At 43.4% G+C, this 27,454-nt stretch overlaps 3 protein-coding genes across 14 annotated transcripts in view; 2 read left to right on the top strand and 1 right to left on the bottom strand.

Annotated features, from left to right (window-relative positions):
- LOC112245739 (trafficking kinesin-binding protein 1) overlaps window positions 1–13,188 on the top strand; it is a 39,855-nt gene extending 26,667 nt beyond the window's left edge. For 4 of the 8 annotated variants that reach the window (XM_042310742.1, XM_042310743.1, XM_024413885.2 and 1 more), the window contains 13 exons: window positions 2,718–2,794; window positions 3,028–3,144; window positions 3,486–3,583; window positions 3,678–3,786; window positions 3,880–3,958; window positions 4,176–4,306; window positions 4,604–4,678; window positions 4,919–5,130; window positions 5,478–5,717; window positions 8,195–8,559; window positions 8,833–9,039; window positions 9,490–9,595; window positions 11,301–13,188. In XM_042310742.1, coding sequence (XP_042166676.1) covers window positions 2,718–2,794; window positions 3,028–3,144; window positions 3,486–3,583; window positions 3,678–3,786; window positions 3,880–3,958; window positions 4,176–4,306; window positions 4,604–4,678; window positions 4,919–5,130; window positions 5,478–5,717; window positions 8,195–8,559; window positions 8,833–9,039; window positions 9,490–9,595; window positions 11,301–11,694 — 2,210 coding nt within the window. In that variant the 3' untranslated portion in view covers window positions 11,695–13,188. The other 4 variants (XM_042310744.1, XM_042310746.1, XM_042310747.1 and 1 more) reach the window with 4 other exon arrangements.
- Window positions 13,189–13,318: 130 nt separating this feature from the next.
- Window positions 13,319–27,383, bottom strand: LOC112245776 (cholecystokinin-like). Of its 3 annotated transcripts, none has more exons than XR_006080599.1 (4): window positions 27,160–27,383; window positions 26,287–26,475; window positions 13,696–13,971; window positions 13,319–13,548 (listed from the first exon to the last, which is right to left on the bottom strand). XR_006080599.1 is itself a non-coding variant. In XM_042310753.1 (3 exons), exons 2-3 carry the CDS (start codon window positions 13,967–13,969, stop codon window positions 13,461–13,463), a joined length of 345 nt encoding a protein of 114 aa, XP_042166687.1. In that variant the 5' UTR covers window positions 13,970–13,971; window positions 26,287–26,422; the 3' UTR covers window positions 13,319–13,460. The 3 variants fall into 3 exon arrangements, 1 of the variants encoding a protein (XP_042166687.1); XR_006080598.1 differs by having other exon boundaries at window positions 26,287–26,478; window positions 27,160–27,382; XM_042310753.1 differs by lacking the exon at window positions 27,160–27,383 and having other exon boundaries at window positions 13,319–13,531; window positions 26,287–26,422.
- The window catches only part of LOC112242576 (keratin, type I cytoskeletal 13-like), a 29,762-nt gene continuing 23,697 nt past the window's right edge, over window positions 21,390–27,454 (top strand). For 2 of the 3 annotated variants that reach the window (XM_042310750.1, XM_042310749.1), the window contains exons 1-7: window positions 21,390–21,778; window positions 22,930–23,058; window positions 24,697–24,779; window positions 25,009–25,165; window positions 25,527–25,688; window positions 25,845–25,970; window positions 26,278–26,367. In XM_042310750.1, the coding sequence (XP_042166684.1) occupies window positions 21,470–21,778; window positions 22,930–23,058; window positions 24,697–24,779; window positions 25,009–25,165; window positions 25,527–25,688; window positions 25,845–25,970; window positions 26,278–26,367 (1,056 nt within the window). In that variant the 5' untranslated portion in view covers window positions 21,390–21,469. Of the gene's footprint in view, window positions 21,779–22,929; window positions 23,059–24,696; window positions 24,780–25,008; window positions 25,166–25,526; window positions 25,689–25,844; window positions 25,971–26,277; window positions 26,499–27,454 lie in introns of all 3 variants that reach the window. The other variant, XM_042310748.1, reaches the window with a different exon arrangement.

The following is a 27,454-nucleotide window of genomic DNA, read 5'->3' as shown; positions in this document are numbered from 1 at the left end:
GTAATCATAAATTATGTAGCGCTAGAGGCTGGATATATTTGTCTAGGACTAATATTTCATACCAAATAGTCAATTGGGTTTTATTGTTTATAGACCCAAGTTCAATCTTGAGATTCACTGGCTCTTTACTGCCATTCTGCCTTAAAGCACTCATAGTAGGCCTCAATGACCCTCTAGGCAGGACATTGGTGTACTGGCTGTCTCTTTCTCCCTGACCCCTGCACCACACAGCTAAATGGATCAGGGCAAGAAGACGGAGGTATTGTGATGTTACGTGCAGGTACAATGGCCTGCCTTGTATTAGTAGCCTAATACCTCAGAATGGGCGTTCCAAGAAGATCGGTAGAAAGGCTTATGATAATGTCTGTAGGGATGCGAGAATCAGACTGACAGAGGACAGAGTTGAGCTTGTGGGTTTGATCCCTATGGATCCCTGTTAATTCCGTAGGCTCCTATGTACTGTACAGGATCTACTCTCAACCCTCTTGGTTAGGGTACAGTCAGCTAGGAAATCCCTCAGTCAAAGAGCCCCCATGAGACCATCTGTAGCGTGGTCTTAGACGGCAATATAGTAAGCCTTTTATATGTATTGCACACACAGTCAACTGTACTGTACTGTGGCATAGCTTTTAAATGGATAGTCCTGTCAGATGTCATCATTCTGAAACATTTTCTTTCCAAAGAAATCGATCAAGCTTGGCACTGTGAAAAATAAATTAAGAAAATAAGTTGACGGCTTGATACAAATTCAGCATTAGTTCTTCTCGAATAGTCCAATGCAATGTTCTGTCTGCAGTGTGTCTGTATTTAAATACCTTTTTCTTGTCTGGAAAGTAGTCCAGTCTATAATGTTTTTTTTTTTTAGCCTGATTACAAAAAGGATAACTTGAGCTTGTGAAGATTGAGAAGCTATTGGGGAAGCTAAATGGGGATTTAGCATAGGTATGTACTCCCAGTAAATTACCATGCAACCATCGGATTTGCAGGACGTTAGCCAGTTAGCTTGTTAGATTCACCCATAGAACAAAAGCTATTTTGATAATAGTACAATTAGGAATTGTTACATGGATAGAGCCATTTCAATTGTAGTGACCTGATTTTATAATGAGTCTTTGTTCTAGGAAGCTACTTTAATTGAAGTAGGCCTAGCCATATTAGAAAATGTGCGCCTTTTTGTTCTATGGAGGAAGCTTTTTTAATTGTAATTCCAGATGGGAACATTAGCAGTTAGCCCATCCCAGTTAGTTATTGAAAACTGGACACTCTTGCTCTGCTCTACCATTGATACTTTTACTGCAATGTATTGGCACTTCTTTTGGTGCATAAGTAGCAGCTCTGTCTGTTGCAGGGGTTAAGTTGGCACTGTAGCTGCAGTCTGCTAGTGCCCGTGCCCAGTGCTGCGGGAAGCCGTTGGATCCAACTCAACCACCACCCGCTTCTGTGGACCGGTCTCCGTATCCTAGAACAAGATGTTATTTCTCTTTCTCTCTCACTCTTTCTTTCCCCCTTTCTCCTTTTTAATTTCATTCTCTGTTTCTCTCCTTCTCTATTTCTCTCCCTATATCTCTTTTTTTCCACGCTGCAGACCCCCCACCCCCCCATCACCTCTGAACAAGGACACACACTATTTTCTTAAAGGGCTCAAAAGGATTAATGACTGTAGGCATACAGTAGATCCGGCCCAGGACCATTTCATTCCATTAGATAATTGGCTCACGGATACTGTTACACAGTCACCCCGTTTTCAGCCAAATGCTGCCCCTCACTTTAATTATTTGAATCCACTGTACAATCTCCTTGGCGCCAGCCAGGATTTTGATCAAAGGGAGGTCTGAGTGGCTGATTTGAACATAGGGGTATGTTACTGCATGTACCTGAGACTACGTCTGCAGGATGTATGCTGATGAAAATAGTCCCGGCTGGTCGGGATAGAAACATATCTTTGGATTATATGGAGATGAGGCCTTGCACAGAAACCATGGGTCCCACTTCTTTAGGTCACCGGAATGGTTACTATGATGAACAAAACATCAACTGTAACTCCATGATGGCTCGGCTTCCAAACAGGTTGAACACTATTCACCCACCCCATCAGTTCTGAACAGGGTCGCAGTGTCCATTCACCAACCAGTAATCTAACTGACCTGTTTATAACCAGACCGCTCTAGAATCACTGCCATAGATATCCAGCCTATTTTCCTACTGGGGGTTAACTGTCCTCATTACAGTGTTCTACAGCAGCTTGTGCTGAGGTGTATTTATATCAGAGGGGAAGAGAGAGATGGGTCTTATCCCTGTAATGAGGATCAGGCTAAGAGGATAAGCTCTGACTGACTTGGCTACGTGGTAATGTTGTGGTCAGCGCCCCGGTCTGTTGCCTTCCAACTGCTGTTGACCGTGAGTCATTCACAGAAAGAGAGGGGATAAGAGAGGACATGGTTGCGGGACAATGATGACCTGGTCCCCTGGGCAGTTAGCTTTTACCTGTCAAGAGTTTTATTTCCCGATATCGTGGTCAAATGAACCGAATGGTGTAGTCCGTGTACGCCAGAAATGATCTTAGCTCCCGTGACCAATTAAGTCTCGAACCAGAAAGTTACTGTCTCTATACTGTCCGAATAATTCACTGTCCAATGGCCCTCTCCTACTTTCCAGTGAACTATATATTAACCAGGTATTTTTCGTTTCTCCCTCCATTCCCCATCTCCCCCCTACAGTGCTGTGTTCAGAGAGAGTGGGCCAGGTCACTAAGACGTACCATGACATCGAGGCTGTCACCCACCTACTGGAAGAGGTAAGTAAATATAACGGGATTGTTTTCATACGTAAAACCCTTAATCGCCCCCCCAGGGACGAATGAAGTTGTATTGAATAATGTGCAACTGGGTATATTATACATTTTGAGCAAGTCACGATAGTCATCAGCCGTAAGTATGTTGCTAGAATGGTAAACAGGTCTTCTGCTAGAAACTAGACTGTAACTAGATCACAGAATGAAGAACATCAAACCGTTTTGTCGTCTGGCAGAAAGAGCGGGACCTTGAGTTGGCGGCCCGGATCGGCCAATCACTGCTCAAGCAGAATCGGGATCTAACGGCACGGAATGAGTTAATGGACGAACAGCTGGAGATCGCTACGGAAGAGGTATGAGACCATCACTGTAGCCCTACTTTGATATATCTCACCTATTACAGACAGAATACAGTAGTACTGGAGCATATAGAATTTAGTGAGAGAAAATACACACTTATTTTGGTCCTGGAATATGCAATTTACAGTGTATGTAGTCTTTTGTTCCAGCCTGGGATTAACACAGCTGGTATTACACCTTGTATCACTTGAATCATTGCATTAATGCTAGGCAGGATCAAAAGCCTGCACACCCGGTAACTCTCGCCCAGACCAGGAATGGCGATCAATGTACATGATAGATCCTAGTTCAGTACTCTGACCCTGGTTCCTACTTCCTGGTTCCCATTGACCAGATAGCCCAGCTGCGACATGAGCTCTCCATGAGAGACGACCTGCTCCACTTGTACGCCAGCACAGAGGAGATCGAGAACGCCTCCGACTCACACACACTGTGAGTACACGCGCGCACACATACACTGCAGGGTACACGTACACATCGTAAGACTTAAATTCTGACCACCTTCTCCCTCTCTCCTGGTTTTCAGAATGAAGAGGAACGAGTCGTCTAACTCCCTCAGTAACTTTGTCAATTATGACTTCATACAGCAGAAACTCAAAGGTCTGGAGGAGGAGAACCTCAAACTGCGCTGTGAGGTGTGGAACACTGACTACTTCGAAATACCTGAAGTCATTGAAGTGGATTGGAAACTTGTTCATGCTAATGCCATCGATGTTGTCACTCCACAGGCCAATGAACTGACGTCAGAGACCGCTAACTATGAGGAACAAGAGCAGGAGCTGATGATGGTGTGTGTAGAGGAACTCAGTGAGTATACTACAAAGTACTACAGTGTAATACTATACATATTTGTTCATGTATACGGTATTACTGTGTTCCTGAGGGGAGAGGTAATTGGTGAGTGGGTGAATACAGTGAAAACAGTATGTGTTCGTGTACTCATACTAACCCTCTCCATCTCGCTCCCTCCTCTTTATTCTCATCTTCTCTCCCTCAATCTTTTTGTTCTACCTCCCTCCCCCAGCCTCTGTGAATAAGCAGGTGGTGGACCTGTCTGATGAGTTGGCCCGTAAGGTGGAGGACACTCTCAGGCAGCAGGAGGAGATCAGCTCCCTGCTCGCGCAAATAGTCGACCTGCAGGCACGCTGCAAAGCGGTGAGGGATCACAGACACAACGAGCAAACGCATACACACACCTAAATACATACCCACACACACACACACACAAGCATGCAGTGCACAGACACAAAAACACATGGAGTTGACATGGCACTCTCATGCCTTGAGGTTCCACAAGGACAAAGAGACTCAAGACTAACCCACACCGAATGCTTCTATAATGGAGTACATTAAATATTTACACGTGCACTTAAGTTGGTATCTACAGTATTAAGTTGGTATACAGTATCACTGATGCGATCATGGTATTAACTCTCCACTCTGTTCTTCTAGCTCACCACTGACAATGAAGAGCTGACCCAGCACCTGAGTGCCTCGCGGGAGAGCCAATCACAGCTCAAATCAGAGGTAAGACACGCCCTCAACACTCTCCCCACAATCCACAACTCATTACCCTCCAATGAGCTATCTATAACTAGTAGGATAAAGTTGCTCTTTAACACGGATCTAAGGTCGGTTTTGTTAATTGTTAATGCATTGATTTGGGGGAGGCTAAGCTGATCCTAGATCTGTCCCTCAAAGGCAAGCTTGTACATAACCGCAGTAGCAGTGTGTATGTAACTGACCTCTGGCACTCCCCGGCTGCAGCTAAACTACCTGCAGGACAAGTACTCGGAGTGTGAGGACATGCTACGGGAGGCCAGAGAGGACATTAAGAACCTGCGCAACAAGAGCCTGCCCAACAGCACGGTGCAGCGCTACAGCGCCCTATCAGCCGTGTTCCCCATGGACTCCCTGGCAGCGGAGATTGAGGGCACCTTCCGCAAGGGCCTAGACGTCCCCGCTCCTACCGAGTACAAGTGAGTGAGGATGTCACTGTGAAAACATAAAACACCGGTGACAGTGTGCTTTTTCCAACCTGTTAAGCTCAGTTGAATGACAATACCGGTATGTCAGTTATGTGCCAGAGGTGAAGTTGTTACCAAGTGTGTTTGATTGAACAAAGACAGCGTGACATAACAAAGCACATCTGTTCATGAAAAATATAGAGTAAGTCAAATACAACGTTTAAAATGTTTCCAGAATTACACTACAGAAGATCGAATATTCAAGCAGAATGACACTGACGTAAACATAAATGTTAGACTTACTCCCGGGTACTTTGTCACCATCCCTAATCTATATGGTTTATCTATGGTTGCCAAAGGAACCACCCGTGGCGCGTGTTTGAGACTGTGAAGGTGGTGAAACAAGCGTCGAGGCTGCGTTCGCGGTGCCATTCCCCCGGCCAGGTGCCCGGCTCCAGCCCTGTGTCGCTGCTCTCCAGCTGCGCCTCCACCCCTCGTACCAGCTACTACGGCTCAGACAGCGCCAGCCTCACCTTGGAGGACAAACCACCTAGTGCCGTGTCGAGACTGGCAGAGGTGGCACACACTGAGGACAACAGGTGAGACTGGCAACAGTGTGTAAATATACACTACCGGTCAAGGGTTTTAGAACACCTAATCATTCAAGGGTTTTTCTTTATTTTTAGTGTTTTCAACATCGTAGAATAATAGTGAAGACATCAAAACTATTCAGTAACACATATGGAATCATATAGTAACCAAAAAATGTGTTAAACAAGTCAAATATATATTTTCTATTTGAGATTCTTCAAATAGCCACCCTTTGTCTTGATGACAGCTTTGCACACTCTTGGCGTTCTCTTAACCAGTTTCATGAGGTAGTCACCTGGAATGCATTACAAATAATAGGTGTGCTTTAACAGTTAATTTGTGGAATTTCTTTCCTTCTTAATGTGTTTGAGCCAATCAGTTGTGTTGTGACAAGGTAGTTGTGATATACATAAGATAGCGCTATTTGGTAAAAGACCAAGTCCAAGACCAAGTCCATATTATGGCAAGAACAGCTCAAACTGCCCCTAAACAGGCAGTTAACCCACTGTTCCTAGGCCGTCATTGAAAATAAGAATTTGTTCTTAACTGACTTGCCTAGTTAAATAAAGGTAAAAATTGCTTGGGCCAAGAAACACGAGCAATGGACATTAGACTGGTGGAAATCTGTCCTTTGGTCTATTGTCCAAATTGGAGATTTTTTGTTCTAACCGCTGTGTCTTTCTGAGACGCAGTGTGGGTATACAGATGATCTCTTTATGTGTATTTCTCACCGTAAAGCATGGAGGAGGAGATGTTATGGTGTGGGGTGTCACTCCCTGACCATAGAGTTTTTTATTCTCTATGTTAGTTAGGTCGGAGTGTGACTAGGGTGGGTTATCTAGGTGATTTATACATCTGTTGGCCTAGTATGGTTCCCAATCAGAGGCAGCTGTTTATCGTCGTCTCTGATTGGATATCATATTTAGGCAGCCATTTCCCCTTTGTGCTTTGTGGGATCTTGACTATGGATAGTTGCCTGTTAGCACTTTTGTTAGCTTCACATTTCGTTTGAGATGTATTGTTTTGCTGTGAGTTTCACTTAGTAATAAAAAGGTGTGGAACCCAGATCACGCTGCGCTTTGGTCCACTTATTATAACGAACTCCCTTGACAGGGGGTCCTTTCAAGTCACACTTAACCAGCATGGCTACCACTATCACGTTTCAGGTATGACCCAGATGCAGACGGTGTCGAAGAAAACAAAAGTTTATTTCTGAAACAGGGGCAGGCAAACGACAGGTCAAAGAAAGGCAGGGGTCAAAAATACAGAGAGGGTGCAAAGGTCCAGAATGGCAGACAGTCTCAGGGTCAGGGCAGGCAAGGGTCAATAATCCAGTAAGGTACAGAACGGCAGGCAGGCTCAGGGTCAAGGCAGGCAGAATGGTCAAAACCGGGAAGGACTAGAAAACAGGAGCAAGAAACAGACAAGAGCAGGGGAACAAATGCTGGTAGGTTTCACAAACAAAACGAACTGGCAACAGACACAGAGAACACAGGTGTAAATACACAGGGGATAATAGGGAAGATGGGCGGCACCTGGAGGGGGGGTGGAGACAAGCACAAAGACAGGTGAAACAGATCAGGGTGTGACAACCACTGCATTCTTCAGCGATACGCCATCCCATCTGGTTTGGGCTTAGTGGGACTATCATTTGTTTTTCAACAGCACAATGACCCAACACACCTCCAGGCCGTTTAAGGGCCATTTTACCAAGAAGCAGAGTGATGGAGTGCTGAATCAGATGACCTGGCCTCCGCAATCCCCCGACCTGAACCAAATTGAGATGCTTTCGGATGAGTCTGACCGCAGAGTGAAGGAAAAGCAGCCAACAAGTGCTCAGCATATGTGGGAACTCCTTCAAGATGTGGGATCTCCTTCTCTCAACCAGGTGAAACTGGTTGAGAGAATGCCAAGAGTGTGCAAAGCTGTCATCAAGGCAAAGGGTGGCTAGTTTGAAGAATCTAAAATCTAAAATATATTTTGATTTGTTTAACACTTTTTTGTTTACTACATAATTCCATGTGTGTTATTTCATAGTTTTGATGTCTTCACTATTATTCTACAATGTAGAAAATAGTAATAAAACATTTTTAAAAACCTTGCATGAGTAGGTGTTCTAAAACGTTTGACCGGTGGTGTACATGGGTATTTATGGGTATATGTGTGAATTACATGAACTCTCATACAGAGTCTACAGACATCAGACACACAGAGTATTTACTTTTCAAATCAAATGGATTTGTATATGTCACATGCTTCGCAGACAACAGGCGTAGACTAACAGTGAAATGCTTTTCCATAGTATATTAATGGACTGTCCTTCATATATGTTCAAACATACAGCTTCCATTTCTCTGGTCTATGTGTACTAATAACAGCAGTGCATTTGTATTCCAAACCTATTCCACCTCCTCTACTCTGAGTGTTAGTGCATCAACAGTGTACAGTATATCATTAACCTGCCTTTATTTCTGTCTGATCTCAGTGTGAGTGGCCGTAAGCGTCTGGGTATGCCGGGCATGCCTGGAGGCCAGGACCTTGCGGCCGCGCTCCGCTGTTTATCTGACCGCCAGCAGAGCCATGCCTCAGAGCGCCCCTTCTTTGAGGTGGAGCGTGAACGCAAACTCCGCGCCCTGGCCACCGCCTGTCAGGGGTGCAGCGAGGAGGGTGAGGAGGTGGGCGAGCTGGGCTCCAGTGGGTTCCTTACGCCCAACGACAGCCTGGTGTCCAGCTCGGTGGCGTCGACAAGCACCAACTACTCCAATGGCAGCTCGTTGCACTCCTCGGCTGGATCGGGGGGCTCACGCTCCTACCTACCCGATCGCCTGCAGATTGTCAAGCCCTTGGAAGGTGAGGAGGGACGGGGAGACCCTGTGTGTGTTCTTAGCTGAGATAGGTGTGTGGTAACTCGACTGTTAGTTTTACAGTAACTTGCCTAAGGTTTCTAGACTCAATTACAAGTGAAACTATGAATGTAGACTCTAAAAGCTGAAAATAGACACTCTTTACAATTGTTTCCTTCTTTCAATATGAAAAATATGCATGATTAGAGAAATACAGGTTATTACATAAATAAATAAATGTGTTATTCCCAACATATATCGCCCTTCCTCTCCACCCCAGGCTCAGTGACCCTGCACCACTGGCAGCAGCTGGCCAAGCCCAACCTGGGTGGTATCCTGCACCCTCGCCCGGGGGTCCTCACCAAAGACTTCCGGGAGCTGGAGATCGACCTCCAACACGTCTACAGCCTCAATGACCTTGAGGAGGATGACCCTGACCTATCACAGCTCTCCCACAACCTGGCTGCCGGAGCCCACGGCACCATGGGTAAGAAGAGAGGCCACAGAGTAGTGTTTAGTTGAGTTCAGTAGATACGGTTGATAGGGTCTCAATTGTGAGTGAAAACATTCACCCACAGTGCACACTCATTCCTCTGGTCCCTCTAGTCTGGTGTGAAAATCTGATCGTTTTCCCTTCTCTCTCCGACGGAACTCTTTAGGTCCGTCAGATTGGGTAAGGGAGAACGATCAGGCATTGACACTGGAACCTTCTATTTGGATAACATGTCTACTGTGGTCCTTATCCCCCTAAGTTCACCTGTGTGGTAGGTGTGATGTTACTAAACAGTTTGTGTCATTCCAACTCATACTGTTGTTGTGTACCGTACATTCTCCCATCCGTGGTGGGTGGCTCTGGGATTTTCCTCATCCATTGTGAGTAGTTATGTATGTTGTTGTGTTTGTGTGTAGTTGTGTAAAGTGTGTCCATCACCCACAGTCACTCCATCCTCCGGCCCCAACCTCCCCCAGACCCCTCCCACCCACACCGTCACCACCTGTCGGCGCCACCACCCCTCCCTCCTGCTCCCCTCCTTCTCCACCAGGTAAGATCTGCGAGTCACTCACATACACCTATTCAATGGTTACACTTTATTTTACAGTCCGGTTTCACATTTTATTTCATGTATGATTTATTTAACCAGGAAGGCCGTTGAGATATTTGTTTAGAAGGAGACATGGCCAAGAAAGCAGCGCACAGTCAAGTGCAGAAAGTTACATGTTTTTTGTCTGGTATTTACTAAGATCGTATTTATGGTGACAATGAATACTTCCTGGAAGGTTCGTCAAAGACGTCGAAATAATAGGAAACCTGGTACTAGATGGTATGGTACTAGATGGTATGGTACTAAATGGTATGGTACTAGATGGTATGGTACTAGATGGTATGGTACTAAATGGTATGGTACTAAATGGTATGGTACTAAATGGTGTTTGAAATGAATCCAAAGGAACATAAGTAATTACCAGGAAGTGGACTGTTGAAGGCAGACTGAACTAAATCTACTATTAAATTTCAATTTGCATCTGAATGGAAGTGTGAAGACTTTTCCCTGTTTCTCCAGTTTTGGAATTTGCTTCCAGCACCATCACTAATCAGTTGTGTGTGTGTGTGATAGATTCTGCCTGTTATCCCCAGGTAGTGGACTGTAAAATAACGTGAAATCCATTTATTTTGAATTAATTTGCCTTTTGGTATTCATTCATTCAATCAATCATTAATTAATTAATTAAACCAAATCCCAATATTAGTAATGACGTGAAACGGTATTTACGATATGACTACAAAAGACGACACCACTCTCAAAACAACAGCAGCTTTGCTGTGCTGCCCCATTTTTCTCCTCAAAAGTACCTTGCTACTTTGTGTGTGTATAGCAGTCCTCCTCTCCTCCCTTACTCAATCAGTCTCCCCTTACCCCATGTCTCTCCCCTCAGTGGTAGGAAACGCTGGTCCAAGCACTTTCTCCAGCTCTAAAGTGGGCTTCCTAGGCAAAGTAAGAGCCAACAGGCATGGACAGAGTGGGAATGATGCCGGAAAATCCCATATTTATCCCCTAACTTTTCTAAAACATGCCCCTTCTAACTCTGACCCCACCCAACCCCTAAGTAAAACTATTGAGCATACCCCACACTAGAGCCTTAAACAAACACCACTGCAAAGCAACGCAAATGAATGCACTCGCAGCTACGACAATGCTTCAACTTTCCATGCATAAAACAAATGGATGTTCTTGTGTGTATTTACATGACTTTGAGGTTTAGTATTAGTTTAATTGGGGCCAAATCCTAATCTAAGATAACACACACACACATAACTCAAACTTTAATACACACAGGTCTCCCATTCCAACATCTTAATGCCTGCCTCTCTATTAAGGATTTGGTCCATTATCTCGAATCTACTTCGTAAACAACATGTCACACACTTGCTTGGCTTGCCAACTTGGACACCATGGCTCATGTGCTCATCTTAACATTTCCTGATCCCTTCCAGATTCTTCCAGGTAAACTGTATGAACAAACAGAAATCCTATTTTCAGTTCTCAGGCTGCCTAACTAACGGACTAACACATTCTCTAACCCACCCTTACAGGCGTAATCCATCACTGGGAGCAACTACACTAACTAACCACTGTTAACTAATGGTGCACTGTTACTAATGCTGCTAAGCTTCTAGCTATGTATTTATTACATATAACAGAACTCCTGTGTCTGATTTGGTATTTTTCTCTTTTCCTGTATTTACAGCCTTTGCTCTCGCAGCCTGTCCGCTTGTTGGAGCTGTGAGCATCTGAGCACCACGTTGCCCTCCTCCTCCAATCAGCAGCACTGTGTGCCGACCTTTGACCCTAGCCAGGGTGGCGGCCACCACTCCACCTCCACCACAGCACCTCCACTATCACTGGGACTCCTGAGGCTGCTGGAGGAGCAGGGCATCTCTGCCTCCACCCTCCCCTACCCTTACCACCAACTGACCCCACACACACCCCACACACGCCCCACAACGGCAGAGGAAGAGCGGGGTGGAGGAACTTGCACTATGGAGGAAGAAGGGAGAAGAAACATTTTCAGCTTCAACCTGGTAGAGAAGCTGAGGCGTCTGGGACTTCACAAGGTGGCAGACCGAGGCGTGGTGGACTGAAGAGAGAACGGAGGAGAGAGAGAAGCAATCAGGCATTACAGACATCCACCTAGAGTCTGAGAAAGACTGGGAAAACTCCTTCTCCCCTTCCTCCTTAATCGTCATTGACTTCAATCCATATACTGACTATGCACCGTACCGCCATTTTGTGTTTTGGGCCCACAGCAATACATCGTAAAATGGAACCTCAGGAGAACCATAGAGCCATACTTTGAGTTTCTGTTACGTGTATAGTCACTCTTCTGTTTGTAATGGACTCATGTATTGTAGATACTAGGTCTCCACGACAATGTGTGACATCATGATCATTCTCAGGAGAGTCACCTGATCACTGGTCCGGCTGGCTTGAACACACGCAAGGTTTTCTTTTTTTTTTTCAATATAAAATTAAAAGATGAGGAACATCAAAGAAAAACATGCGTTTCTTTTTTATACCTGTGTTTCGTGGGTGTCGGATGGTTTTACACGGTATGAAAGAAAGAGAAGGCTTCTCAAGGTGTTTATTTAATTTAATTTTTTTATTTATGAAAGACCCCCACCACTATGCTTTTTTAATATTTTTTTTTTTACCATTAAATACAATCACATGACCTTTTCATTACTTTGGGAAAGGTTCAAGGTATTGTTATTTAAGAACCACCAAGCTGACCACAGTTTGTCACACTTAAAACACCCAAGATGCACTGGAATTCAGTATGTCCTTTTGCATATTAGCTGCTATTAGAAAATGAAGCATTTGTGGGAATTAACCACATTCACTTTACTGTGGTAAAACTACACTTCAATCACTCCCCATTACAGAATGGTAGAGAGATTGATACACTGACTGAACTTCCTGAAAGTTTAGGACATTATTGACATTCGCTGAGGTATACTAATCTGCTCTTTACCCAAAAGTCCTCATTTAGCACTCGTGGTACTGTGCGTTTGCATGGCATCACACATCACCTGCTGCAAGTAACTGTAAAATGCTTTACTTCGAAATGCTGCCAATTATGTTAGTCATTGTAAACTTGTTTATTTAGTCGTACCTCACCAAAACCATTCAGGTAGTCTACCATGCTGTATCAAAGACACCTGAAAGTGACTGTAAAAGGTCTTGGCACTAGTCTATTGTGCCGGATCTGTGTTAACAGACCTTAAACTAAAGTGTTGTTGGGACAAAAGTAATTCATGTTATCAGGAATAATGAAAGTGAACTGTACGAAATTGTTCAGATCAAGTGATCATGGACTGCATGCTTTTTTGGATTCTCCTTCGGGTGTCAGGACAATCAACTGTAGATAAAAGGCGTAGGATACTGCAGATCAAAAGGGGAAATGATAGCAATTATGACCATTTGAATTCAGAAGAAAATGAACCAAACGGCACTACATATATTTCAGATGTTCAAATTGACTACTCTTTGCGGAATTTTATGTTATGATCACTGAGATGCATGTCTGTATAAATTGTACCGCCTGTACATTAAAACATACATTTGTATTTCCATCAGCCACACATGCATGCGTGTTCTTTTTCTACTCAAAGGGCCGGTTTCCCCGGACACATTAAGAACACTTAATGTAGATTCTACAGCCGGCCCATGTCCTAAATGAAGTCAAGAATTGTCCGTAGACATAGATACTGCAAACATGTTTATTTTGACACTTGGATAAAAATCAATATAAGCAAATTAAAATATATACAATCTATTTCAAATAGGGATGTATTCCTGAGTAACGCCAGTGCAGGCAGACGTTCCTCAGTTGGCCTTTGGTACGTCTCTACTCTGCACTCCGCCGTCCAAAGTCGACCCATCCTTGGTAGTCCCGGCCCGGACACTCGTTTATCAACTCTGCGAACAATACAAACCTACATGAACCAAACAGAAAAGTTCAATGTGCATTTAAAGAGAACGATGATACACTTCACATTTGTCACGGTAGATGTTGGCATCTCTCTCTCTCTCTCTCTCTCTCTCACACACACACAAGCACTTGACTCGACACCACCACATACCTGAGATGGCCTGCTTGATTTGCTTGGACATGAACTCGCGCTGGTCCTCCGACAGGTGCGCCGTCCTCGCCATCCGTGCCATGCTCATTTGAGTGTCTTGCTCCCGCTTAGCGACGTTCTCCGCAGCATTCCACACTCCCTCCCTCCTGGCCAGTAGCTGTGGCAGTATCCCACCCTGTTTGGTGTTGCCATCCGACTTGGATACGGGTGATGTCAAACCAACCCCCACTAGCGCTGCCATGAGGACGCACACCAACAATCCACCCATTGACATGCCTGGATGCAGAAGAAGAGTTTTCTTACAATATAGCTTTAGATTATTAAAAGTAGGGAATACAAAAAGTTTTTTTTGCATGGAAGTGACAGTGGAAATTACCTTAAAAGAGAGGTGACCGTATGTGACAGTCTGTACAAAACGAAGTCAGCAAGTGCGAATGATATTGCCAGTTGTCTGTGTCAGGTATTTTATACACCAAGGTCTATCTAACCAATATGGTCAAAGAGCAATGTCTGATAACAATGTCCAAGATAGATCCCTTGATTGATTGAAAGAGACGATGGAAACTCCATGCGTAATGGATACTCTGTGCCAGAATGGGGCGCATCAATATTCTAATCGTTCACCTGGAAATGTGAGACAATAAAGTATAACTCAGACGTTCAATAGTGGTTGTGGTTACAGTAGAAGTCTACAACCCTGTGATAACACCTGCATCCAAGGCCAAGGACCACCAACTGTAACTTCCACTTGCATTGACATTCAAGAAAAACCATGAATCGATCATTAAAAATACCATGGAAAAAAATGGCAAGTTGTCTTTCACTGAGAAACACATTTGAAACAAAGGCACCATATCATTACTGATGTTCTTAACTATAGACCTAGTTGTAAAAGGATTATGACAGCGATATCATTATGGCGTAACCTAAACAACGGATGAGGAAGGGTTTTAAGTGATGACGTACGTCCTCCACTTATCTGGACTAAAGAGAGCATCATTGACTGGAACCAACATTAGAGTTGTGTACCTATATATTTTCTAAATGGTTAAGGAACTATCTTCTGTAAATATTATAGTCTTTAAAAGCTGTATAAAAATAAATAATTCAATTCATACAGATATGATATCCATTTAGAATGCTGTAAATGAAGCTTGTTAATATATATATTTTTAAACACTGGAATTGTGGTCAGGATACCACAGCCAAAGTGACATGCTGTTATGGAAATAGGAAACAAGAGATAATGGTTTAACATGGACCTGATGTCTCTTTTCATTGTGCACTTCACAGTAATGTAAAGTATCAACTCATTTATATAGGAAAACTGGAAGCCAGTCTGTCAGTTTCTGGCAAGGATGATGAGAATGGATAGCGGGGCTCTTTCCTAGGAAGATTGGAGGTGTGTGTGTGGTAACTGGGGTAATTTGGGTGTGTGTGAGATGTTGTTCATTCAGTTCTGAGATGTGGAAGAGAGTGTATTGTAGAAATGGATCGTTAAAGGGAAATTAAAATGATAATTGAAAGCAAAAAAGCATGTAAGATTGTTGATGTCCTAAATTAGAAATAAACCCATTTCGTTAGGGTCCTACCACTTCCAGCCCTCTAAATTGTGCTGGCCCAGTCGGTGCTGTGTCCATCTTCTTTACTAGGTGCATGTAACTTCCTGTAAAGGAGGTATACCACTCCCTTCCATACTTGCTTTATCATAATAGCCTAGACACAGGCATTCCAGCTGACATTTGGAAGTAATCCCACATAGGCCAAAGACATACAGTATAGGACTCACCCTTTCGCTTTTGTTATTGTCTTACCTAATCGAGGCAGAACATCTCTACTTGTGACAATACAACCAAAGAAAACAGTAGAAATACCAGAATGCCTGCCAAGTGATTAGGCACGCAATGGTGTCTTGGTTTCCAAGACATTCCTCGGACATACCTCTTGTCACACGGTGCCAAAGAATAGTCAAGTCAAACACTTCCTTTTAACCTTTAGTGTCACCAGAGACTACATAGATGCCATCAAGTGTGTGAATGATTTGTACTTTGGGAGGTAAACAAATAATAATTGTCTGCTTACAGGGCCTTAAGAAAGTATTCACACCCCTTGACTTTCTACACATTTTGAGTTAGACGGAATTTAAAATTGACACAATGAACATTTTGTGTCACTGGCCTACACCAAATAAACCCATAATGTGAAAGTGGAATTATGTTTGTATTATATAATAAAATGTGAAACGCTGAAACGTATTGAGTCAATAAGTATTCAACTCTTTGTTATGAGCCTAAATAAGTTCAGGAGTAAAAATAGCTTAAAAAGTCACATAAGTCACACGGACTCGCCCTGTTTACAATAATAGTGTTCAATATCATTTTTGAATGACTACCTCATCTCTGTACCAGACACAAAACAGTTATCTGTAAGGCTCCTCTGTCAAGCAGTGAATTTCATACACAGAGACCAGGGAGGTTTCCAATGCCTCGCATAGAAGGGCACCTATTGGTAGATGGGTAGAAATTTAGAAAAGCTGACAGTGAATATCCCTTTGAGCACGGTGAAGTTATTAATTACACTTTGGATGGTGTATCAATATACCCAGACACTACAAAGATACAGGCGTCCTTTCTAACTCAGTTGCCGGAGAGGAAGGAAACCGCTCAGGGATTTCACCATGAGGCCAGTGGTGACTTTAAAACAGTTACAGTTGAATGGCTGTGATAGGAGAAAAGTGAGGATGGATCAACAACATTGTAGTTACTCCACAACATTAACCTAAATGACAGAGTGAAAAGAAGGAAGCCTGTACATAAAAAAAATATTCCAAAACATGCATCCTGCTTGCAATATGGCACTAAAATAAAACTGCAAAAAATGTGTCAAAGAAATTCACTTTATGTCCTGAATAAAAAGCATTATGTTTGTGGCAAATCCAACACATCACTGACTACCGCACTTCATATTTTCAAGCATGGTGGTGGCTGCATCATGTTATTGGTATGCTTGTCATCGGCAAGGACTAGGGATTTTTTTTAAGGATTAAAAAAACTGAATAGAGCTAAGCACAGGCAAAATCCTAGAGTAAAAACTGGCTTTCTAACAGACACCGGGAGACAAATTCACCTTTCAGCAGGACAATAACCAAAAACACAAAGCCAAAAATATACTGGAGTTGCTTACCAAGACAAAATGGGATGTTCCAGAGTGGCCTAGTTAGTTTTTTTGTGTGCTTATTTTGGCTTGAAAATCTATGGCAAGACTTGAAAATGGCTGTCTAGCAATGATCAACAATCAACTCGACAGAGCTTGAAGATTTAAAAAAAAGAATGTGCAAATATTTTACAATCCATGTGTGTACAGCTCTTAGAGACTCTTAGAGCCAGAATGACTCATAGCTGCAATCGCTGCCAAAGGTGATTCTAACATGTATTGACTCAGAGGTGTGAATACTTATGTAAATGAGATATTTCTGTATGTCATTTTCAATAAATGTGCAAACATTTCTAAAAACAAGTTTTCATTTTGTCATTATGGGGTATTGCGTGTATGTGTGATATGCGTGTATATGTATTTTTTTAAATTCCATTTTGAAATCAGGCTGTGACACAAACATGTGGAATAAGTCAAGGGATGTGAGTACTTTCTGAAGGCACTGTATCTGTGTGCTTATTCATCAGTGATGATATTTGTTCAGGTGAAATGGCCCTGGGGATGTGTCTGTTCATGCTCTGAAAAGGTAAAACTCATTTATCATCATTACATGAAAAGAGGCAGGGCTCAATTCAGTCTAACCTGCCTTGCAGTGCTTACACAGCAGCTCATTTCCCCCATGATCAAATAAAATCCTAGAATGGTTTTCACTACAGTCAAAATCCAACTACAGACTCCTCTAACAGGTTGATGCTTGATGGTTTCAAATCAAATCAAAATGTATTTGTCACGTGTGCCGAATACAACAGGTGGAACCTTACAGTGAAATGCTTACTTAAGGCTCTAAACAATAGTGCAAGAAAGGTGATAGGTGAACAATAGGTAAGTAAAGAAATAAAGCAACAGTAAAAAGACAGGCTATATACAGTAGCGAGGCTATAAAAGTAGCGAGGATACATACAGACACCGGTTAGTCAGGCTGATTGAGGTAGTATGTACATGTAGATCTGGTTAAAGTGACTATGCATATAGGATAAACAGAGAGTAGATGTAGTGTAAAGAGGGGTTAACGGGTGGTGGGACACAATGCAGATAGCCCGGTTAGCCAATGTGCAGGAGCATTGGTTGGTCGGCACAATTGAGGTAGTATGCACACAAATGTATAGTTAAAGTGACTATGCATATGTGATAAACAGAGCGTAGCAGGAGCGTAAAAAGAGGGGTTTGGGGGGGGGAACACAATGCAAATTGTCCGGGTAGCCATTTGATTACCTGTTCAGGAAGGAGCCTTATGGCTTGGGGGTAAAAACTGTTGCGTAGCCTTTTTGTCCTAGACTTGGCACTCCGGTACCGCTTAGGTCATAGGCCCAAAAAGTTTGGGAAGCCCTGTGTTATGAGAAGGTTGTATGCTAAATAGGCATAGGGCAACCACACTCTCACCAAGCTCTAAGAAACATGTGGTTCTCAGAACGTTATGTGCTTGCTGGGATGTGGTTGTCTCACCTACCTAGTTTGAAATGAATGCACTTTCTGTAAATCGCTCCGGATTAGACTGGATCCGGCTAATGACTAAAATGTCAAATGTAAACATTCACATATAGATGTCATATTACTATATTGAATAACTTTTTTGTACATTTTTTAAAATATTGATGTCACAAATGTATAATTTTAAATTTTTTATTTGTTACATTTGACTGTGTGAAACCGAACAGTAGTAACAAATACATGTCTGTCATTGAACAACCTCATTAGATAGTGAAAAAAACACCGCTCTCTTTTTGCTCGCGTTGAGGACAATACAGTGCCACTGACACGGCCCGCTACCAAAACCTGCGGGCTCTCCTTCACTGCAGCCGACGTGAGTAAAACATTTAAACGCGTTAACCCTCGCAAGGCTGCAGGCCCAGACAGCATTCCCAGCCGCGTCCTCAGAGCATGCGCAGACCAGCTGGCCGGTGTGTTTACGAACATATTCAATCCATCCTTATCCCAGTCTGCTGTTCCCACATGCTTCAAGTGGGCCACCATTGTTCCTGTTCCCAAGAAAGCTAAGGTAACTGAGCTAAGCACTCACTTCCGTCATCATGAAGTGCTTTGAGAGACTAGTCAAGGACAGATATCACCTCCACCCTACCTGACACCCTAGACCCACTCCAATTTGCTTACCGCCCCAATAGGTCCACAGACGACGCAATTGCAACCACACTGCACACTGCCCTAACCCATCCGGACAAGAGGAATACCTATGTAAGAATGCTGTTCATCGACTACAGCTCAGCATTTAACACCATAGTACCCTCCAAACTCGTCATTAAGCTCGAGACCCTGGGTCTCGACCCCGCCCTGTGCAACTGGGTCCTGGACTTCCTGACGGGCCGCCCCCAGGTGGTGAGGGTAGGTAACAACATCTCCACCCTGCTGATCCTCAACACTGAGGCCCCACAATGGTGCGTTCTGAGCCCTCTCCTGTACTCCCTGTTCACCCACGACTGCGTGGCCATGCACGCCTCCAACTCAATCATCAAGTTTGCGGACGACACAACAGTGGTAGGCTTGATTACCAACAACGGCAAGACGGCCCACAGGGAGGAGGTGAGGGCCCTCGGAGTGTGGTGTCAGGAAAATAACCTCACACTCAACATCAACAAAACAAAGGAGATGATTGTGGACTTCAGGAAACAGCAGAGGGAGCACCCCCCTATCCACATCAACGGGACAGTAGTGGAGAGGGTAGTACATTTTATGTTCCTCGGCGTACACATCACGGACAAAATGAATTGGTTCCCCCACACATACAGCGTTGTGAAGAAGGCGCAGTAGCGCCTCTTCAACCTCAGGAGGCTGAAGAAATTTGGCTTGTCACCAAAAGCACTCACAAACTTCTACAGATGCATCCTGTCGGGCTGTATCACCGGCTGGTACGGCAACTGCTTCGCCCACAACTGTAAGGCTCTCCAGAGGGTAGTGAGGTCTGCACAACGCATCACCTGGGGCAAACTACCTGCCCTCCAGGACACCTACACCACCCGATGTCACAGGAAGGCCATAAAGATCATCAAGGACAACAACCACCCGAGCCACTGCCTGTTCACCCAGCTGTCATCCAGAAGGCGAGGTCAGTACAGGTGCATCAAAGCTGGGACCGAGAGACTGAAAAACAGCTTCTATCTCAAGGCCATCAGACTGTTAAACAGCCACCACTAACATTGAGTGGCTGCTGCCAACATACTGACTCAACTCCAGCCACTTTAAATTAACAATGGAAATTGGTGGAAATTGATGTAAAAAATGTATCACCAGCCACCTTAAACAATGCCACTTATTATAATGTTTACATACCCTACATTACTCATCTCATATGTAAATGTATATACTGTACTCGATACCATCTACTGCATCTTGCCATGCCGTTCTGTACCATCACTCATTCATATATCTTTATGTACATATTCTTTATCCCTTTACACTTGTGTGTATAAGGTAGTAGTTGTGGAATTGTTAGGTTAGATTACTCGTCGGTTATTACCGCATTGTCGGGAACTAGAAGCACAAGCATTTCGCCACACTCGCATTAACATCTGCTAACCATGTGTATGTGACAAATACAATTTGATTTGATTTGAAAAACACAAATCTCTTTCATAATTTCTGGAAACAATAAAAGATAATTGACCAACATTTCTGAAAATGGATATAGAGCGTTTTGGAATTAAACGGTTCAATTTATTCAGGCTGTTGTGTGGCTGTTTTGCATACACACTATCCAAACCAACATCTGAGAGAATGTACTGAGTAGGCTAAGGAATGTGAGGAATGTGAGGAATTATGAGGTTTATTCATATTTCAAATAAGGGTATAGTTACTGAACAGGACATCTGTGAATTCAGAATCAAAGCATGAGAACATCAAAGTGACAAAATAGTAAGAATAAGAATAAGAATCTTTGACAATGATTGAACACACTATTCAAACCAACTAATCTGAGAGCAAGTAGACGGAGTAGACAAAGTAACAACATTGAATGTGTTGAATTTATGAACAGTTTATAGTGGTTCTACATCTACACTTCAAAAAGATGACTGTTAATGACCATCTTTTCAAATGGATAGAATGATGGAAAATCATCAAATGTAAGTGACGGAGTGACTTGGTGCAACATTTTAGTTTGGCAAAATAATAACACATACAATATTTAGCCTACAAATCCTTGAAAATAATATATTTTTAAAATATATAAAAAAATATTGCCAATTTCAGTAAACAAACCAAAATGTAATTGAAAATGGATGTCTGAAACCATGGAATGCCAGCTTTTACAAAACACATTTAGTAAGCGGTCTGACTTGCCAGTCTATACCTGTCAAACACACTGCCTTTCATAGGTCACAACATTCACTGAACCATTCATTTCCTTAGTTGTTGTAAGCCCTGTATCCACCCACTGAACAAAACAATTAGATATACCTTCATTCCAAGGAATAATGGTGACGCAGTCAATCATTCTTAACCCAAATGTATAAAACGCTCGAGGACACGAAGGGGGTTATTTTACCTGACGCCTCAACTACGAAGAACGCACTTTAACCTCCCAGGACGCATCGCCAGACTATCTCTCGCCATGTCCATTGTAGCCAGTCGCAGTAGTAGCCTTAGATACAGCTCAGGTAGCGGTGTCGTTTCGAGTGGCCTCAGTTCGTCCGGTGGGATGCAGTTTTCCAGCAGTTCGGGATACGGTAGGTCCCGTATGAGCATGTGCTCTGTTGGGAGCAGTCGCTCGCCGAGTGTATATGGAGGTGCCGGGGGATACGGCACCCGTATCTCTCAATCTTCTTTCTCTACGGACGGGCCAGGTCAGATCACTATCGGTGCCAACGAGAAGCATACCATGCAGAATCTGAACGATCGTTTGGCCCGCTACCTGGAAAAGGTAAGGAAGAATGATGGAGATGTGGATAGAGAGTGAGGCGCGCTGCGGGATATTACGCACAGCCCAGATTATGGAGACCGAAAGACAAGGCCGAGTGATAACTCTTTTCAAAACACTACATAGTCGATGATACAGAATGGTTTTATTAGAAAGTGAACTTTAATCTTTGTTAGAAAGAATTTTTGTTTTAAACAACCCCTTTCATCAATACTATCCACAGTGTTCAGTTAAATGGGATAATACAGTAGGCTACAGTAATATGTATATATTTAAACAACGTTTACTTAACTTGTAACTTTTTAAAAACGATTTATTCCATCATTGTTTCTAATGGTAAAATTGCTATTGAGAAGAAACAGTAACCTGTAGTTTGCTGTAAAGCTCCAATGAAAGTCTCCAGTACAAGTCCAAGTCTTTGGTTGTATATATACTTCGGTATAAAAAGAAAATGAAATTGGTCAAATATACTTTAGTATCAAAAGTAAAAGTGGAAATCCTTTCACATTCCTTATATTAAGCAACCCAGACGGCACAAATATTTATTTACATTCTTTGTACTGATTGTCAAGGGGCACACTCCAACGCTCTGACATAATTTACAACCAAAGCATGTGTTAGTGAGTCCACCAGTTCAGAGGCAGTAGGGATGACCAGGGATGTTCTCTTGATAAGAGTGTGAATTTGACCATCTTCCTTTCCTGCTTAGCATTCAAGGTGTAATGACTACTTTTGGGTGTCAGGGACAATCTATGGAGTAAAAAATACACTATTTTCTTTAGGAATGTAGTGGAGTAAAAGCAACAGTTGTAAAAAATATAAATAGTAAACTAAAGTAAAGATACTTTAAAGTACTACCTAAGTAGGTATTGTGGGTATTTTTACTTAAGCACTTTACACCACTGATAAGTACAATGACATAGCAGGATTTGATCATTTATTTTAAATTCCATTATGTTGGGGATTATCTAATGGGTGTGCACAGATTCACATAACGTGATGGGATGCGCCACAAATGGCATCCTATTCCCCATGTAGTGCATAACAGGGCCCATAGGGCTCTGGACAAAAGTAATTCTCTATATAGGGAATAGGGTGCCATTTCAGATAGACCCATGAATTTAACTGATTCCTTCCACTCTCTGTGTACACAGGTGCACTCTCTAGAGGCAGCCAATAGCAAGTTGGACTTGCAGATCAAAGAGTTCTACGAGATGAGATCACCGACTCACAAGGAGGACCTCAGTGGGTTCTATGCCACCATCACAGACATCCGCAACAAGGTACTTCTGGGTAATGGGGCGGCAGGGTAGCCTAGTGGTTAGAGTGTTGGACTAGTAACCGAAAGGTTGTAAGTTCAAACCCCCAAGCTGACAAGGTACAAATCTGTCGTTCTGCCCCTAAACAGGCAGTTAACCCACTGTTCCTAGGCCATCACTGAAAATAAGAATTTGTTTTTAACTGACTTGTCTAGTTAAATAAAAGGTAAAAATGTAGTCTTAATGTAGCAACACACTGGTTGAATCAATATTGTGTCCATGTGATTTCAATGTAATTATGTTGAGTAGACATTTAATGGTGGGGATATGATTTAGAGGATGCCAACAGAATGAATTACAGTGCATTCGGAAAGTATTCAGACCCATTGACTTTTTTTTCTCTCCCCAATTTCGTGGTATCCAATTGTTGTAGTAGCTACTATCTTGTCTCATCGCTACAGCTCCCGTACGGGCTCGGGAGAGACGAAGGTTGAAAGTCATGCGTCCTCCGATACACAACCCAGCCAGCCGTACTGCTTCTTAACACAGCGCGCATCCAACCCGGAAGCCAGCCGCACCAATGTGTCGGAGGGTACACCGTGCACCTGGCAACCTTGGTTAGCGCGCACTGTGCCTGGCCCGCCACAGGAGTCGCTGGTGCACGATGAGACAAGGACATCCCTACCGACCAAGCCCTCCCTAACCCAGACGACGCTAGGCCAATTGTGCGTTGCCCCACGGACCTCCCGGTCGCAGCCGGTTACGACAGAGCCTGGGCGCAAACCCAGGGACTCTGATGGCACAGCTGGCGCTGCAGTACAGCGCCCTTAACCACTGCGCCACCCGGGAGGCACACCCTTTGACTATTTCCACATTTTGTTACGTTACAGCCTTATTCTAGAATTGATTAAATCGTTTTTCCCCGTCATCAATATACACACAGTACCCCATAATGACAAAGCAAAAACAGGTTTGTAGATATTTTTGCAAATGTATAAAAATAGAAAACTGAAATATTATATTTATATATGTATTCAGACTCTTTACTCAGTACTTTGTTGAAGCATCTTTGGCAGCGATTACAGCCTTAAGTCTTCTTGGGTATGACGCTACAAGCTTGGCACACCTGTATTTGGGGAGTTTCTCCCATTCCTCGCTGCAGATCCTCTCAAGCTCTGTCAGGTTGGATGGGTAGCTTCGCTGAACAGCTATTTTCAGGTCTCTCCAGAGATGTTCGATCGGGTTCAAGTCTGGGCTCTGGCTGGGCCACTCAAAGACATTAAGAGACTTGTCCCGAAGCCACTCCTGCATTTTCTTGGCTGTGTGCTTAGGGTCGTTGTCCTGGTAGAAGGTAAACCTTCGACCGGTCTGAGATCCTGAGCGCCCTGGAGATGGTTTTCATCAAGGATCTCTGTTCTTTGCTCTGTTCATCTTTACTTCGATCCTGACTAATCTCCCAGTCCTTGCCGGTGAAAAACATACCAAAGCATGATGCTGCCACCACCATGCTTCACTGTAGGGATGGTGATTTACAACCAAAATTGTTGTATATGAATGAACAGTAGACATGAACCTGTTCTGCTGATCTAAACACATGATATCCCATACATAGTTGACTCTGATATTACATTCCATTGACTGTGGCTGTCCTCCTGTTCCTAGATCCATGCCAGGTCTGTGGAGAACGCTCAGATGATCCTGCGGGTGGATAATGCCAGAGTTGCAGCTGATGACTTCAAGATGAAGTAGGTGCACTTCCTGTTTGTACTGTACACAGCCTCTGTGAGTGTACTGTTTCTATTTGTAGCTTTGGCCTATAGGTTTGAGATTGAGTAGATCCAATCCTCCCAGATCTACATAAATGCTTATGGGGGTATGCAGGAGCTATGGATCAGTTCATGGTTGGGCAAGTTGTATCTTGGTTTGCTGTCAGAAGGAACTAATCAAGCTCTCTGCTTTCCTCAACCCCTGTAGGTTTGAGATGGAGGTTAACATGCATATGACCTTGGAAGGGGATGTTGCTCGTCTGAGAGGAGTGCTGGACAGCTTTACGCTCGCCAGAGGAGACCTGGACATGCAGATTGAGGGGCTGAAGGAGGAGCTGGTCTACCTCAGGAGGAACCATGAGGAGGTAACCTCCTCATTTCTCCTCACACACCCAAGTCTTAATGCTTGTGCTGTTGTCTGAAGTGTCAATGGGCCAGGACAGCCACATGGGTTTTTTCATTAGGACACAATGGCACCCCCTGTAGTTTTTGCACTGTTTTTGCATTTGAATTTATTTATTAATTCTCAGTGAGTTTAAACATTTCCATGTTTGCCCCCAAGGGGGCAAAACCCATCCACAACAAATCTAGGGCAACTTCTCTGTTATTTGTCCTCACATTTACGGTAACTGATTGTTTTCAGGTGCTTTTGCCCTTCCCTGTGTATACGTGAACTCGACATCCCAGGTATTATAGCTCAATTTGTCCCCCTTTTCCTGTTGTTAGGAGATGCATTTGATGAGGACACAGCAGTGTGGTGCTGTGAATGTGAAGTTGAACTGTGCTTCCTCAGTGGACATGAGCAAGGTGCTGGAGGAGATGAGGACCCAGTATGAGGGCATGGTGGCGAAGAACCAGAGAGATGCTGCCAAGTGGTTCGAGAGCAAGGTGAGACAACCTGAAAATAGGACAGGGGGCCTCGAAGGGTGTGGGCCTGGGTCCCTAAATGTGTTTTGTGGGAGGTACTATTTTTTGTGAAGTGGTACTATACTTTTGACTAATAGGTTGTGTGTGTGTGTGTGTGTGTGTGTGTGTGTGTGTCAGGTGGAGGTGCTTCAGAGCCAGATCACCACCAGCACCACAGAGGTGAAGACCTCTCAGTCTCAGGTGACCGACCTGAAAAGGACCTTCCAGAGCCTGGAGATTGAACTGCATGGCCTGCTCACTCAGGTATGATGTCTAACCATCTTAGTGAATCAGCATCCCTAAATATATAGCATTTCTCTTTACCCTATGTCTGTTCCTAAAGTATGGAATTCCATTAGGTTTTTAAAGGAACATTACACTCCAAAATCAAAGTTTGTTAGAAGTTTTCAGACCTCCACAGTGGTCTAATGTCAAGGTGTTCTAACACCTTCATGCACACAAGTCTAACTATCTCTGCCCTTTATCTCCCTCTTTATACATTTCTACTACCCTCTTCTTCCTTCCGTCTCCATTTTCATCATCCCTTACAAACATAAACACATTCCTGTAGAATGGGTACCTGGAGCAGAGCGTCGCTGATATAAACGGCCGCCACGGCTCCCAGCTGAGCCAGCTGCAGGTTTGTATCAACAGCATGGAGGAGGAGCTGCAGCAGCTCAACGTCAGCATCCAGCAGCAGGCCTCCGAGTACCAGATCCTCCTGGACATCAAGATGAGGCTGGAGATGGAGATCGCTGAGTACAGGAGGCTGCTGGATGGAGAAGGATTCAGGTGAGAGGGGATAATGGAGGGGCAGGAAAGAGAGGGAGGTGTAAGAGATGGGGGGGAAGACAGCTGTTTATTGGCACCTCACTGCAAACAGTGGTGGAAAAATTACCCAACTGTCATTATTCTGCCCTTGAGTTGCGTTCCCATGCAAAACTTGACAGATAGCTAACAACTAAGTCTTCAATAAAACTCCCAAGGCGTGACTTTTCTTGAATGAATATATTGAAAACGTTTATGTTGTGAAACTGCAAAATACAGAAAAGAATATACTTTAGTATTCAATTCACACCGACATACTGTAGCTGTACATTAAACATTTGAAGTTGCATAAATACAAAGCACGCGCTAAGGTACCATGCATCTGGCATGATGCCAAACCATATAGCTAATTGTTAACCATATGGTAATTGGCTCCTTTCATTACTCTAATAATGTATAACCATCTATGTAGAATAACAAAGCATATTACACTAGAAACAGTAACAAAACTACAGTATTGTATATTTTACAATTCGTTTGCATGACGTATGAGCAAAGTAATACAGCTAACGACATACATTAAAGGCATTGCAATTTGTGAGTAAATGCAACCAACATTGATATGTAAGCAACTCTATCAATAACAAGATTATCATCATTAGCTAAATGCTTGAATCGAACTTACAAACAAATATGTTTCCAAGGCTGAAGCGTGACAAGAAATAACTACATTGAAAGACCTGCACCGTAGCGTTGTTTGTAGCTGCTTCTATGCGTGCAAAACAAATTCTGTACTTCCTGTTTGCGTCGTCTTTCTAAGTACCAGAAAGCGCCACTAGGGGGCAAATAACACCATTGAACACAATGAAAATCCAATTTAACCATTATTTTATTACAATCTGTTACCTTCTAACAGGATGGCAGCACAGTCATACTTGAGTAAAAGTAAAGATACCTTAATAGAAAATGACTAAAATAAA

Source organism: Oncorhynchus tshawytscha, linkage group LG32 (genome assembly GCF_018296145.1).
Source record: "Oncorhynchus tshawytscha isolate Ot180627B linkage group LG32, Otsh_v2.0, whole genome shotgun sequence".
NCBI classification, from domain to species: Eukaryota; Metazoa; Chordata; class Actinopteri; order Salmoniformes; family Salmonidae; genus Oncorhynchus; species Oncorhynchus tshawytscha.
This window is presented reverse-complemented; position numbering and strand designations above follow the sequence as displayed.